The 15,490-nt window shown below is 46.2% G+C and overlaps 1 protein-coding gene across 11 annotated transcripts in view; it reads left to right on the top strand.

The window, feature by feature from the left end:
* The window catches only part of NEDD4L (NEDD4 like E3 ubiquitin protein ligase), a 302,617-nt gene extending 292,641 nt beyond the window's left edge, over window positions 1–9,976 (top strand). For all 11 annotated transcript variants that reach the window (XM_080920294.1, XM_080920285.1, XM_080920286.1 and 8 more), the window contains 6 exons: window positions 1,903–1,963; window positions 3,697–3,756; window positions 4,039–4,146; window positions 5,309–5,405; window positions 5,885–5,957; window positions 8,097–9,976. In XM_080920294.1, the coding sequence (XP_080776420.1) occupies window positions 1,903–1,963; window positions 3,697–3,756; window positions 4,039–4,146; window positions 5,309–5,405; window positions 5,885–5,957; window positions 8,097–8,199 (502 nt within the window). In that variant the 3' untranslated portion in view covers window positions 8,200–9,976. The remainder of the gene's footprint in view (window positions 1–1,902; window positions 1,964–3,696; window positions 3,757–4,038; window positions 4,147–5,308; window positions 5,406–5,884; window positions 5,958–8,096) is intronic.
* The last annotated feature ends 5,514 nt before the right edge of the window (window positions 9,977–15,490 follow it).

Genomic DNA, 15,490 nt, shown 5'->3' on the forward strand with positions numbered 1-15,490 from the left:
GGAGACAGGACCTCTTTGTTATGAGGCTCTGATTATCCTGGAACTGACTCTATTCCCCAAATTCACAGAAATCCACGTGCTGTGATTAATGATGTATGCCACCACACCTGGCTTCTCAGTTTAAACAAAAGGAATATCTTTTTTGCTTGGCCAACTGGGCCATTGAATGTGGGAAGGAAATTCACCTTCTCTCGTGGCTTCTGTGAACTACAGCAGCAAGAAGAAAGGGTACATTATAGTAACATGGCAGATCCTCTTCAGGGATGGATAGCAGCCGTGGAAATGTCAGATACTAATGGGGTAGAATTAGGGATTGCTCTGTGGGGGGGGGGTGTGGGGGGGCGTGGGGGGGTGCACGCATGCGCGCCCACACCTGGAAACCGAGGACAATATTGCAAACACGTTAAGTTCTGATGGTTGCTGTCTCTCACCCGCATGTTGTGGAACAAATCGTTGCATACTTCCTGAAGTTTGGCTCCTGAGAAACCCTAGGCATTTATAGCAGGCAGAAAGAACTCTGACTGAGTCTATTATATCTTCCTGCGTGGTGTAACAGCATGATTCAAACACAATTCTGGGCACTGCCAACACGCACTCTGGTCTATGTGTGGGCTGAAGGCAAGGGAAACACGGCCATGTTTGGCTCACAGGCTGTAGTTTCTGTACTCCGGTGGGTTCAGCCCCTGTGCTGTCTTCATTCCCTCTCAACAAGCCGAATGCCCTCCATTCTTCTCCTCTGAAACATGTCAGGCTGGGGCCTTACAGCGTTAATTTTTTTTTCCCAAAATTTTCCATTCCAGAATGGCTGAGGCCTAAGGATGCTGATATGTCATGTGGGACAGGCAGGCTCTCAGCTAGGTAGGATTTAAATCTCTCACTGCTTCCAGGCCCTACAATGCCTTGGAACGGAAGACGCTGGGCAGCGCACTGGAGCCTCACCCTGTGGTACCCACACAGCTGAGCACTGTGTGTGCTACGGGCTGCTCCTTACAGGCTGTTACCATGCCTCCCCTAGAAGATGAGGACAGAGCGTGCATTGCTCGCTCTCTCAGAGACAGTTTCAGGAACGTCCAGGCCCTACCATTCATCTCTAAACTTTAGCGTTACAAGCATCAGTGTGGGCCAGACTTGGCAGCACACACCTTTAACCTCAGTACTGGGGAGGCAGACCCTCTCTCGAAACTGTATTTTTCTTAAATATTAGTGTGTATAATAAATGGTATACTAATATACCCTCAACAAACATGTTCACACCGTTCACATGCATGGAAATGGGTAGATATGAGTGATTTGTTTTTATTAAGAAATCTTTACATTTTTTATGTGTATGGGTGTCTGAATATGTCTGTGCACCACAGTATGTGGCTGGAGGGAAGAAGAACATCAGATCCCTGGAGACTAGAGATACAGACAGTTGTGAGCTACCATGTAGGCACTGGACATCAAAGCCAGCCAGTGCTCTTAACCAATGAGCCATGTCTCTGACTCTCTCTCTCTCTCTCTCTCTCTCTCTCTCTCTCTCTCTCTGTCTGTCTCTCTCTCTGTCTCTCTCTCTGTCTCTCTCTGTCTCTCTCTCTCTCTCTCTCTCTCTCTCTCTCTCTCTCTCTCTCTCTCTCTCTCTCCTCTTTCTTCACATCTGTGAAGCTCTTTGATCCTCTGAGGTCTGAGGTAGGCCAGGAGACTGGATATGTTCCTGGCACTCGGAGCGTGGATTGCTCATGATGTTGTGGTGGCTCTTAAAGGAATGCAGGGCTTCACAGTGCCAAAGCAAGCTGCTCCCCACCTCACCCTGCCGTTCAGGGCTCTCTGTTCATCCCACCTAAGGAGCAGCAGGCCTGGGCATAAAGAACCAGTAGCAGTGGACGGCACAGGTGACTGAGTATGTGCCTTTTCCTTTTGCAGCTTAGTCATCCAGTGGAGATTTGTGAACAGGGTCCAGAAGCAAATGAATGCCTTCTTGGAGGTAAACACCGCTAATGGGGTCAGGGTGGGGACAGAGCGGGAGGCCAGCATGGGCTGCCCACTCTGTCAGCCATTTTCCAAGGTGGGACTGTCCCACGACACACTGCCTTCTCTTTAAAGTGTGCTCTTGCTTCGCTTTTCTCCATTTTTAATTTGTTTTAACAGCTTGCTTGCTTGTGACAAAGTTTGTGAAGCACACGCTGTCCTGGCACTGATGGGAATCCTGCCTCAGCCTCCTGGGGGCTAGGATTATACCAGCTGGCTTCCACCTGTATTTGTTTGTATGTGTGTGCACACACTAGCATGCAAAGGCACATGAGGATCATAGGACAACTCTTCAGAGCTGGTTGTCTCCGTCCGCCATGTGGGAACCAGGGGTGGGACTTAGCTTAACCTCAGACTTGATGACCAGGCAGGCTGAGCCTTCTCACTGCCAGACCTTTCCACACCTGCTCTAGAGCCATTACCTGGAAATTCTAGAAGTATCCCGAGGTATTAGAAGTGTTTGTAGTGGTGCCTGCTACTGTGCTTCCAAAAACTGTGTTCTCTCACTCAGACTACCCAACCCAGGCATGCTGACCTTCCCCACAAAGCCCTGCCTCTGCGACTTTAAACCTCCCATAGATGCCCCCCTTCTTATTCTCTGGGCTTTACTGTTAGATCCAGATACCAGATTCCTCCCTGTGATGGAATGAAGCCACCGCCTCTCCCATGCATAGTCTACCCCAGGAGACCTCCAGCCCCTTCAGGTGGTGGGGATCTTTACCATAAAAAGGGTTTCATGTTGGCAAAAGTGAAATTCCTTTTTGATAATGAGATTGGTTGTTTGAAAGCAGCCGGAGGGGGCCGCTGAGATGGCTCACCAAGTAAAGGTGCCTGTGGATGCGAAACCTGACCCCCTGAGGTCAAGCCCCCAGCAACACTGGTAGGAGAGAACCAACTCTTGCACGTTGTCCTCTGCCTCCACACGTGTGTATACACACGTGATAGATAAATAAACAAACAAACAAATAAATAATTTAAAGGAAAAGCCCAGGTCCCCAGTAGTCATTTCCAAAATTGTTTTTTCTCTCATCTTAAACACAGTGGTCTGTACATCGTAATGACAGCCCTCCCCTGGGCAAGAAGTACACAGACATCAGGGCCCAAGGACATAAGCTGTGGAGGGGGGTTGGGAGGGGGAACTTGGCTTTGGCACATTTTGCACTGAATTTAAGGAAGAAGTCTGAGGTAGCAGATTCCCAGCCCCGCCCAGCTTTCAGGAGCCACAGCATTGAGACTCTCTTCCTGGGTCACCCCTAACTAATGACAGCCCAGGGACCAGAGCCTGGCTTGCTGTTTTCCGGTCAGTTCTTCACCAGCACATGCAGTCCCTTTTTCTCCTCCACCCATGCCTTCAGCGTGCTATTTTTAAAGGTGCCTCTCACACATTTGTTGACTATGCACAGATACACTGATTCACAAAAGTGTGTCATAAATGGTTTCTGCAATCCACCTGCCTACAGCATCCCTAGTGTCACAGGGTTTCACAAAGTGCTCAAGTCTAGACTGTACACATGTTCAAGTCCTACACATGACTTGCTGTCACTGGAACTGTGGTCACCTGACACTATTGCCGCATGAGTCAGCAGTAAAGAGTGAGCTTTATCTGGCTAACAAAATCTTATTTTATCCTGGAAATTCTTCTTCTTTGAAGAAAAGGATATTTAAGATGTTTTTATCTTTTCCTTTCAGGGATTTACAGAACTTCTTCCAATCGACTTGATTAAAATTTTTGACGAAAACGAGCTGGAGGTTTGTGTTACCAATATTTTTAATATAACATGCAGGATCTTAAGTATCTCCTTCCTTTGTAAGTGACACTTTTGTGTTCTCTGACACATGACATATTGACTGCACATAGATGGAGTCGAGTGTGTGCTCTGTTGTGAGGCCTGTCTTCTGATGTGAGGAGGCTAGCAATAGTAGCCAGGTAGATGTGACAGGTAGCCAGGTAGCTGTGGCAATCTCTAGCGAAGAGAGGGTGCTCAGCGTGAATGTCCCACCCTGCTTACATCTGATCCATTTCCTTGCTAGCTGCTGATGTGCGGCCTTGGTGACGTCGATGTGAACGATTGGAGACAGCACTCTATTTACAAGAACGGCTACTGCCCCAATCACCCTGTCATCCAGTGGTTCTGGAAGGTAACGCCAGCTCTCTAGGCCCAGCCTCTGCTTCAGGCTCTTCCTCCCAGCCAGGGCAGAAGTCCTCAGCTCTGTGTCAGGATGTCAGGATGCTGCTGGGGCGATCGGAGTGGGTTCATCATCCGGCGTGGGAATGAGCTGGCTCGTCCCTATGCAGAAATCATTTTCGTAACTTTTTTTTTACTCCAGTAGCTATTAGGATTTTTATATCTTGCAACCAAAGATGCAAATTAAATTTGATGTACCATTTTAGGGCCAATGTTTCTGTTGGGCTCAGGAAAGCCTTGACAAAGACAGTAAAGCAAACATTAAGAAACAACAGCAGCTCACTCTAATATTTTTTTAATTAAAAGATTATTAACACACAAAAGAAGGAAATCAGCCTTGCATGGTAGTATATACATTTTTTTTAAAGAAAGGGTTTCACTATGTAGCCCAGGCTAGCCTCAAAATAAATACTCACCCACCTCTGCCTCCAAGTGCTGGGAATAAAAGTATATGACACTAAAGCTGACAGATGCTGACTTAAAAAAAAAATACAAAATCAATTAACGGGTTTTAACATCTGAATGTCTTTCTATTTATAGTTCATGTTCTGGTGAAACACAGAGGGAGAACCAGACTTTTCAAAGATTAGAACTCAGCTTTTGTTTTGAATTGTCTTATAGAAGATCAAATTGCCTGCCCAGGAAAGCCAGTTCAGTTCTGGGAGGCACGCAGATTGCTTCAGAGAACCCATTTTGAATTCTGGTTTCCTTCTATTTGTAAAATGTCATGGGGGAACTTTCTGTGGCCCTGTCTCGTCACCTGGCTTTCCCTGGCTTTGATAAGTCTGGAACACTGCCCGGTTAGCACCGGCTTCAGGGAGACACCGGATCTCACCTCGGAAACCTGAGCTTGAGCCCGTCAACGAGTTTTCTTTCCGTATCGTTTATTTTGGCCCACTGGCAAAAGAAAAAAGGGACCCGGCGGTTCTAAGATTAGAGAGGCTGGGATTGTGACGACTATTATTACAAAGGGGGAGACAGAATCATGGTTTCAGAATCATGGCATATGTGACTCCGTGGCAGCAGAAATGAGAATTTGGTTGCCCGTGTGCATTACAGCAGTTGTGTGATGAGGTGTGTGCTTCATGGTGACAATGACCTTCTGCCTCCGACAGGCTGTGCTACTGATGGACGCTGAGAAGCGGATCCGGTTACTGCAGTTTGTCACGGGCACCTCCAGAGTACCCATGAATGGATTTGCCGAACTTTATGGTGAGTACGCCGTGCCCCAGAGTCTTCCGTCCTCCCGTAAGGATCCAAACACAACATCCAGCTACAGTGGCCCCTTTCTAGCCCAGATATACCTATATTCATTCCACAGAGACCCACGGAGATGCGGAACAGAGGGCCTCAACCTGCAAGAACCGAGGCCGTGTTTGTGCAGAGACTTTTTACCCTTTCCCATAGTCCAGCTTTCTTGGTTTGTCTTATAAAACTGGGTTTTTCAGAATCACCCTTATGGTTGAAAGCTTCCTCTTCCAGACTGCAGGGCACTTTGTGTTCTGTGCCTCAAGACTTACATTACATTACTTTCCCCTGAGGTAGAAAGCCGTGCAGACCAGGGATTTCCCACAAGACTCACCCCGGGGAAGACCGCACTCTGAGAATCCTTCTCCTTTTCGCTAAGTCCCACCACAACTTTGTTCTTCTGCTTCAAGCCTGTTGACGTGTCTTTTTCTCTTTTTGCCCAGGTTCCAATGGTCCTCAGCTGTTTACAATAGAGCAATGGGGTAGTCCAGAAAAACTGCCCAGAGCTCATACCTGGTAAGTAACAAAATCCTTGTGGGGGCAGGAGAGATAGTTTGGTGGTGAAAAGCATCCGTTGCTCTTTGCAGAGGCCTTAGGTTTGGATCACAGCCCCTAAATGATGGCTCACAACCATCTGTAACTCCAGGTGCAGGAGATTTGACTTCCACAGGGCACCAGGGACACATATGGCACACATACATGTAAGCAAGGCACGCATACACATAAAAATGAATCTGAGGCTGGCATGATCTCAGGTGGCAGCTGGGTGAAGCTGTCACGGGAGTGTTGGACACTGTGAGTTCTGCCCACCAATAGCTTCCAATGCAGAAAAACAATTGTGTAAGATGACAATATAAGTCTTTCCATAAAGGGCAGCAAAGTGTAAGCCATGATTTGGATGAGTCCAGCGTCCTTGCAGGTTGAAGGGTTTAAGTCTCTGTGCCCCCAGGAATCCCCCTAAACCCTCTTCCCATCTCTTTTAGAGGGGAGGCTTTCTTGCTCTCCCTCTCACAAATTTGGATTTTTTTTTTTTTTTTTTACTCTCACTTTAAATTGGTTGTTTCAAAGTAAGCATAAGAGACAGAGATGGTTCTCCACAGGAAGGGTCTTGCCACAAGTCTGCCAACTTCAGCTGGATCACTGGGACACACATGGTGGAAAGAGAGAACCAACTCCTGCAGACTCCCTTCCCACCTCTACATATGCGCTATGGTATACACGTACACACAATAAACACATGTTTTTTAAAATAGAATTAAGAACAAAACTCCCCACAGCAGCATTAATTTAAATGGCTTTCCCTTCACACAGTCTAAGTGACCCGTAGGCTGCGGCACCATCAGGTCTCTCTGGCTGGAGACAGAGGAGGAACCCCCCAGGTGGCGGCTTGAGAAGGGCCACCCAACCCCCAGGACAGGGACAGCCACAGCCTAGTAGATTTTATAGCAGCGTTCAGTAAGCTCCCTCTGGTCCAAACTCAGTTGGGATTCCATGTTTCTTCCCTCTTGCTTTGTAGGAAGTAGGATGCTGTGGCCCTGCCTTTCTCAGCAGTGAGGCTTAAAAGCCGGTGCTGAGCGTGCTGAGCATCCTTTCTCCCCCACAGTGCCTGTAAGAGCCTTTGTGAAAACTGTCACTGGGGGAGCAGGCTGCTGTGGCTGCCCTTACCTCACCAGAAGGACCATCCGTGACTGCACAAGAACAGTGCACCGCTGCCTGTGTGGTCCTTACTGACACACACTGATTTCAGGCTGAAATTGGCCATTCAGAGCAGGCGCTATCCACACCTCTCCGCCTTTATTCTAGGGAAGAGTTCAGACAGCTTCCTTCCTGGGCTAAGAACCCTTTTTAAATGCTCTTGAGCTGGGTAAGGAAGAGCTACTCAATGGGGGTGAGTTGTCTTAGTTGACATCTTTTGGGCACTTGCTCCCAGCCCCTTCTATCTATATTCTGATCCGACCCTCCCATACTCCTGGGAACAGTCTCTTCTCTTTGCACTTGAACAGACAGAACCGAGATGACATGCCCAAAGTTACAGATTGAAAAGGCAGGATTTGAACTTGCCCCATAAACCTTGATTTCTTGCAGAGGCTCTCCATCCCTATTCAAAGGCCTCACTCCTGAAGGGTGAGCTGTATCCTCCACGCCCCAGCTGAAGCCTTGTTGCTATGGAGTTTTAAATAATACAGCTCTCTCCGTCTCTCTCCTCTCTCTGAACCTGACTGGTAGCCAGCTGGATAGCAAAGGTGGTTCAGTTTTCTGGAGCCTAGGACAGCTTAGGAATGGGGCCTATGGTACCCTGGCTTACCTTCTTGCTTAATGATATACATATATGCATGATATATACAGAACAGATATATATATAACCTTACCTGCTTCATACCTACAGCAATTGGCTCAGGCATGATGGAACAGAGATAGTGTGAGTAGTAGTCTGTCCATCCTTCCTTCCTGAGGTGTGCATGCCTCATGCTCATATATACAATATGCACATATATATTTTTTACACACATATACATATATTTTTTCCCATGTGCTGCAATGGCCAGGACTGTGGTGTGTGTGTGTGTGTGTGTGTGTGTGTGTGTGTGTGTGTGTGTTCCTATGTGCTGCTGTGGCCAGAAGGATGGCAGCCACTCACCTCTACGTTCATTCCAGCTTTAATCGCCTTGACTTACCTCCATATGAAACCTTTGAAGATTTACGGGAGAAACTTCTCATGGCTGTGGAGAATGCTCAAGGCTTTGAAGGTGTGGATTAAGGAAGGCCTCCAGCATCGGGGCACTGCCCTTCCAGCAAGTTCGGAGTGCACTTTTGCATTTACCTAGCAGACTTTTGCAGAGCCGGTGGCAGAAGCAGTTGCCTGACCTGGCTCTGGAGCCCAGCTTGTCCAGGCCCTGCCCAAGTTCCACCAGGGAGCCCAGCCCCAGCGCGAGTGCCATCCCTCACGCCGATTCTCAACTGGTTGATGTGTACACTGATTACATTTCAGGAGGACTTGTTCTATTTATGTTGTGCCTCTGCAGGCAAAGCCCTTAATAAATATTTTGCATACTTTCTAATGACAATGAATGGAATTAATCACACTACAGGTATAGTATTACAACTCATGTTTACTTTTTAAAATGATTTAGACTGATTTTCAGATTTTATTTCATTACAATTAAAGATGTCTCATGTACTTGGAAAAGTGAGCATATTTTTCTTGCATTTGAATTTCATATCAAGCTTAATGTTGGTGACATGTTTTTTTGAAGTACTTTGACACTCCCAGCCTCCACTTTATTAGAATTGGAAGACTAATTTTTCTCCAAAAGCCTTCTACAGACAAATACTTTGAAAGAACTTCAAATATAACATTAAGCATAATATTTTTTTCCATACTCAGAATGAAAATAAACTGGATATTACCCTTTTTTTGTACAAATTTAGATACTAGGTCCAGTCTGGAAGAATTGTAACATAGCATGATTTCTTTGTGTTAACTTGAAAGGAATGGCCCCATTGTCCTTTAGAAGTTCTGACATGTGCCATCATGCATTAAAGACAGGATTGAACTGTCATCTGGCATCAGAAACTGTTACAATTTCCTGTTGCTGTACAGCCTCCTCTGAACTCTCTCCTCTTTGGTGTTCGTAGAGACATTTCCAATGGCATTGCTTGACTCAAAGCCAAGAAAACCAGAATCACTGATCTTCTATCTCTGATTGCTAAACAGTAGCCAAATAACCCTTCTTTGCTGTATCCGAGTCCCTTCTGAAGGCACTTTATGGAGGTCACATCTGGTTTTGTTTCATTTTGTTCTCAAGGATCTCGCACATGGCGATTGTTCCTTCCACCCTGAACACATCTGTCTGGTGCCGTATCTATCAGTTGTGAACTTGGCTGCTAGTATATGAGCCCAGATGTGACGCCGAGCCTCTGCACCGATCTCCTCCAACTGTTCTGTAATTTCTACTCAGCAACAAGGTTTTTACTTACTGTACACTTAACCAAGTTGTGTGATATATGACCTACTTTGCATGCTCCAATACTATGTACCGCCCCCGGGCCTTGTCTATTGTGTGCTAGTTTTAAAGGTGACCTAGCAAGCCTAGCAGGAACCACTGAGCTCAGGCTGTCTGTCTGGCAGTGGTGGAAGAGTGAAGGTGTCTGAAGTTTGTAAGTCTCGTTCTGTTGCATTCTGAGAAGATGCCTGAGGCAGTGTGGGAGTTTCAACATCCCTGCTATCCCTTTAACGTGTGTTGTCCCAGACCCTGTCCTGGAAGTTAGGGGACATGGGGTATTTTTGATCTCTTGCCAGTTGTGAATAAGACAAAAAGACTGTGGTCTCTGTTACATAAGAAGGAGCTTTGGTATAAGAAATGTCTCGTGTTTACACAGCTGTGGATGCCACAAAGAAACCATGGACATTCTTGGTGGGTGAAGCCCTAGACAGTGGAATCCTACCAAGCTGAGCACCGGGCTTCTATCCATAGGCTATCGAGTAATTGTAGAAGCAATTAACACTCACTGTTCTTGTCTCTGCTGAGATATTTTTCTCCTGTAGTTAACAGATATGGGGGGGGGGGACTTTTTAAAAATAACCTTCCAAGTCCAGAACCATCTCTGCTATAGAGTGTGCCAAAGCCTGAGCTGAACAGTGTATTTTAGTTGAAGAAGAAACCAAAATCTAGTCTAAAAACTGGGGTTCTATACTTCTGAAGGCCCTATATTGAACAACCTTATTCACTAAATGCAGTTGACCAGTATGAAAAAAATACAAAAGGAGCCAACAAGATGTCTCAGTGAGTTACGGTGCTTGTCACCAAACCTGACATCATGAGTTCAATCCCCGGAACCCTCCTGATAGGAGAGAACTGACTTCTGCAAACTGTCCTCTGACATAACAATTTTACCAAAAAAAAAAAAAAAAAAAAAAAAAAGAAGAAAGAAAGAAAGAAAGAAAAAGAAATTTAAACTATGAAAAGAGAACTTAATTCTGATCATTTCTAAGTCAGGAGTAGAGAAGGCTTATTAAATACACTCCAGGGGAATACTGGAAAGGCACGTCATTGTGAATAACACTTCAGTCCATTGGCCCTTGATAATTTCAGATGTTAACAACTGTTGCAGATCGCAGAGTTGGCCTCTTAGAAAGTAAAAATACAGTACAGTTTCCTGTTCCTCTGGCTTGTGAAGATTCACTTGTTGCCTAAAATGCCCGATGCCTCGTCTCCAGGCCTTGCTGCCCTTGCCTGATCATCTCTGTACAGTAATTATTAATGGCCGTGGAGAGTATGGTGTACCCGAGGGGCTATGGCAGGTCGTTCTCTGGGTCTCCCTACTGCAGCTGGTGCTGTTTTTTTCTGAGTTATGGAGATTACATCATTCTGTCTCCTGCAGACAATAATTATTGTTTTCCTTGAGGCTGCGGAGTGGGTTCCAGGACTCTTAACTTCACTGTGGAAGGACTTTGAGCATCATGTGGCTCTCTTTTACTTCATGGTGAACCTGGGATTAGACAGCCTGCTGACTCCAGAACAGGTTGTGGTAGGCATTAGTCTATCCTAGTTGTCCTCATGTGCTGTCCTTGTCCGAGACGCCCATCTCTCTGTTCCATGGCCAGTCCTCACAATTCAGAAGAACCAGAGATATGTACTTTATTTTTGTTTCCAGGACTGATATAGCTTAGTGGCCAGTGTTTGCCTAGCACGTTCTTAGCTGTAGATTTCGCCCCCACTACTGGGGCCAGGGAAGGAGTGGATAAGAAATAAAACAATACTGTTTCCAAGGACCTTTAGCAAGAGACAGTTAGAAAAACCTGACGTTTGGGTTGGAAATTATACAAACCAACATGACAAGAACTGTTTCCCCCAAAAAGGGCCAGCAGCCAACTCTTGGAAGTGAAGTATAAAACCTTTTAACCACTTCTGAATCTCACGTGGCCTGTTGCTCTTGGTCTTGCTAGATTCCAGTTTGTTCTGAGAGTCAGGTTCATGTACAGCAGCTTCTAATGTGTTCTCTATTTCCCTGATAGTTTCCTTTCTCACCTCTGAAATTTCAGTCTATGAAGAAAGCCTGGGTTACAACAAAGGGGAGATGCTGTCTGTAGTCCTTCTCTTCCTAGCCAGTAGGGGTGTTGCTGTGCAGGGTCTCTGCCTGCCCTGCTCCCTCTCTGGCTCCCAGAAGACCACATGCTACCTCTGTCTCATTCACAAATTGGGGTATATCCTAAGTCATGTCAAACTGCCAATTTCACGACTGGGATGCGTTTTAAAAAACAAACAAACGAACAAAAAAAAAAAACCCTTAAAACTCCACTTTGTACCTTAGATTTTAAAACTGGGTCGATATGTAATATACATTGGACCACTTTTTTGAATTTCTGTAAGCCTTAATGAACAGTGTATATATATCGGCGTATGCACACTCCACCCCAGAGTGTTTTCAGTGTACCACAGAAGAAGTGCAGTGTTAGGACATGAGCCTGTCTAGTGTTTCCTAAGAAAGGGGCAGCTTTCTGTTGGTGTGACATTTTTCTAATGTCTGTTGCTCATTCAGCGCCTATCCGTTGTCAGAAGCGTTGACGCTCCAAGCACGTGTCTGAAAGCACATGTATCTTTACTGGTTTCATATTTGTAAGAAGCAACGGTAGGAACCTAAGAAAAACGGTGTGTGACCTCTAATGTCCTGCATTGCCTCCACTGTGTCTCGGTGTATTGAAAGCCTCCTGTGACCGCAGCCTGTGCTGACAGATGTCTGGGCAAGCCAGTCTATGCCTCAGACTCAGACTGATGTATCCTGTATTGTCATAATCTCCTTCCTGTTAACTCTGTGACTGTTCTTCCTTTTGCTACCCCGGATGTAACATATATTCGTGTGTGTGTGTGTGTGTGTGTGTGTGTGTGTGTGTGTGTGTGTGTGTGTGTACACGCGCTATCCAAATATATTTGTATGTGTTTGTATGGCATTTTCACACTTGAGGAGTAATCTGAAACTCAAAAGGGAATGAACGCTAACCACCTTCCACAGTTTTCTCCAAGTCCTGTCCTGAGAATTCTGACCCTTGGCACCTGAGAGAACCCTAGAAGGACATTATTAATTTGCTGTCATGTCTTAATCCAGAATCTGTTATCTGATAAAACATTTTTTCAAAAGTGACGCTGAAGGTGAAAAGAGTCTCAAGCATTCCAGATGAATTCTCAATGTTTCTTGACGTTTTATTATCACCCCCTCCGCCCCCACCTCCTTACACAAAGCTGAGTGCTATTTGATACAAAATGGTCAAAACCAAACTACCTTGACATTTTTCTAAGACAGCTTAATGGCTAACACTCGTTTTCACAGTCTGGGGAGCTTCCACCTAGCTTGGATCTGGTATACACGCATAATGGCTTACAGTCGGGTCCTTTTCTTTCTTCTTGGGAGACCTAAAGAGAAACTGTAGCTTGTTTTCCCGACAGCAGATGGGAACTGTGACCAAGTGAAGTCCTTGTAAGGCGGTGATGCAACTTATCAAATATTTAATAAAGAATCACGGAAGCTGGAACTTTTCCTACATAAGTATTATGGGTTTTCTGGTGTAAAGCTTCTTTGGGGGTGTATTGTTTCAGTCACGTCTGATAGTTAAATGGCTGCAGACTTGAGGTGTTACTGTTTCCCTAATCTCCCCTACGAGCCCCACCTTTAGGGATGAAGCCCGCCTGGGTAGGTGGGGTACGCATGATACTTGTCATTATCCCCATCCACATGCTGGCTTTTGTCTTTTTTATTAAACCTGAGCATTGCCCACGTTTCCCTTCCCCGGAAAAGCAAACTGACTTCACCTCTGCAGTCCAGTGTGCCCTGGACTTCGGAGCGGTGAATGACATCAGCAACCAAGCCGAGAGTCTTCTCAGAAAGGTGGTCTGGGTATCTGGACTTACGGCAGGTTTTCCACTAAAATTCAGTCTCTTGGGGCTGGAGGGATGGCTCAGTGGTTAAGAGCACACACTGGCTGCTTTTCAGTAGCCGATTAGTGCTTTCCGAGAAGTCCTGAGTTCTCTATGCTTGGGCCAAGGGCTGGTAAGAAGGCTTCCTTCTTCAAACACCACCTTTACACACTTTTACAATGGGGGCCCCCCGTGGCCACCTTTTCTCCAGCTTGTGCTGTTGATGTACCTCTGTCTTTTTCTACTTCTGAGCCCAAGCAGACTCAGGCAGCCTTCCCTCTGACTGCAAATCCCAGAGCAGGAAGGGTGGCCCTGGAGATAGAAGGTCCCCTGAACCTCCAGTGGCATGCCCGGACCCTGCTGAAGACAACCCAAGCTTGCCACCCTCGGTGTGTTGGCCTCAGTCCTTGGAGATACGAAGCCTGAAATCTTACTTCCTGTCGGAGCTGCCTGAACTGGACAGCAAAGGAGCCAATGGGATGTTCTAAGCAGCTCTAGAGGCCCTGTCCCCAGATGCTGGTGGGAAGTCATTGTCCTCTGTAAAGAAAGGGCTTACCTCGAAAATCAGTTCAGCGGGACTTTGAAGTGAGAGCTCAGATGCAGTAAGAGAAACCTGGGTGCTATGGGGGGACCTCGGTTAGCATCATGGAGCGGCACCTGGCAACGCTCCAGCTGGCTTAGCCAGTCTGTGACAAAAGACAAATTTGGACACGTGCTTATATGCACACACCTTTGTGAGTGGAGGTGGTCTGTAGAGGCCAGAGGAAGACTTTGTCCAAGTGTCATTTCTCAGACACTACCTACCCTCCTTCCCCTGCCCCTCCCCCTTTCTTTCTATGAGACTCACCTAGAACTCACCAAGTAGGCTAGGGGATCCACCATCAGTCTCCAGAGATCAGCATGCTTCTGCCTTTGTTTCCACAGCCTCTGAGGATGGGACCCATGTCCTCCTGAACTTCAAGCAGTTTTTCTGGCTGTGCCATTTTTCCAGGCCTGGCTTGGGCTATCCTTCCAGAATGTTCCTTCATGCCACCTCCAAACCAGTCCTTCTGAAATTTTCCTAACGTATAAACTTTGTCTTTTCTAGAATTTCCCTCAGAACCATATAACTTAACTTCAGTAACTTTTTTTTCCTAGCTGGTTCTTATGATTCTTAACCTAACAACATTTACTAAGCCAGAACTGGGGATGCAGTTCAGTTGGCAGAGTGCTTGCCTAGTATGCACAAAAGTCCTAGGGTTGGTTCCCATTACTATGTAAAACAGCATGATAATGCCTGCCTGTAATCTCAGGAAGAATTGAAAGTTCAAGGCCATCCTCCACACCGCAAGTTCAATACCAGTGTGGCCTACACCAGAACTCATTTCAGGAAGAACAAAACATTGTTTTGATTGGGAGCCTGTATAGTATCATGAACGGGGGGTGGGGATGCAATTTAATATTCAAATAGTATAACTATTTCAAGTGTGGTGGGCCAGTCACCACTTTCAGACTAGATAGTCACCTTGTAGGTTTTAAAGCTTACAATGGTCTTGACCTTGCAGTGGGAGTCCCCAAGCCTCATAGATGGTAGTGTGGATCGTCCTCCAGATTTCTGGATCACGTCACACTTTTCCTCCTCCCTGAAAGATCTTCAAGTAAGAAGTCAGCTTACTAAGGCAGATTAACACAGTAGAAAGCAGTGCGGAAATCGCAGCGACTTGCTTGACAAAGGTTATTTGCCACAATGCTTTGCAGGTCTGAGCAGGCAGTCCATTCTGGTGCTCAGGTCCTTTCCCTGCTCAGTTCTACATTCCCCACAGGATGACAGAGCGAACCCTCTCTGCCCAGGTCCCCAGGCCAGAAGCAAGACCATAGCTGTAGCTAGATGCAGAGGAGTCTGGAGGCCATCTTGCATAGATGGTTTCTCCTGGAAGCAATGGCCTTAAAGTCATTTACGAAGCCTCCGAAGCCTCTGGTTTACTCTCCGGATCCTGCCGCATATTTCATAGATCTCTCTCTGAGCGATCTCTGAGCCCAGTGATAATGTTAGCACTAATTTGCATGCAAGGAAATAACTTGCAGAGTTATAACTTGCAGAGTGGAACTCGAAACCCAGGTTAATTGGGTAACAGGCCACCACTCAGCTACTGACTGTAA

The sequence above is a fragment of the Micromys minutus genome (genome assembly GCF_963924665.1).
Source record: "Micromys minutus genome assembly, chromosome: 8".
NCBI classification, from domain to species: domain Eukaryota; kingdom Metazoa; phylum Chordata; class Mammalia; order Rodentia; family Muridae; genus Micromys; species Micromys minutus.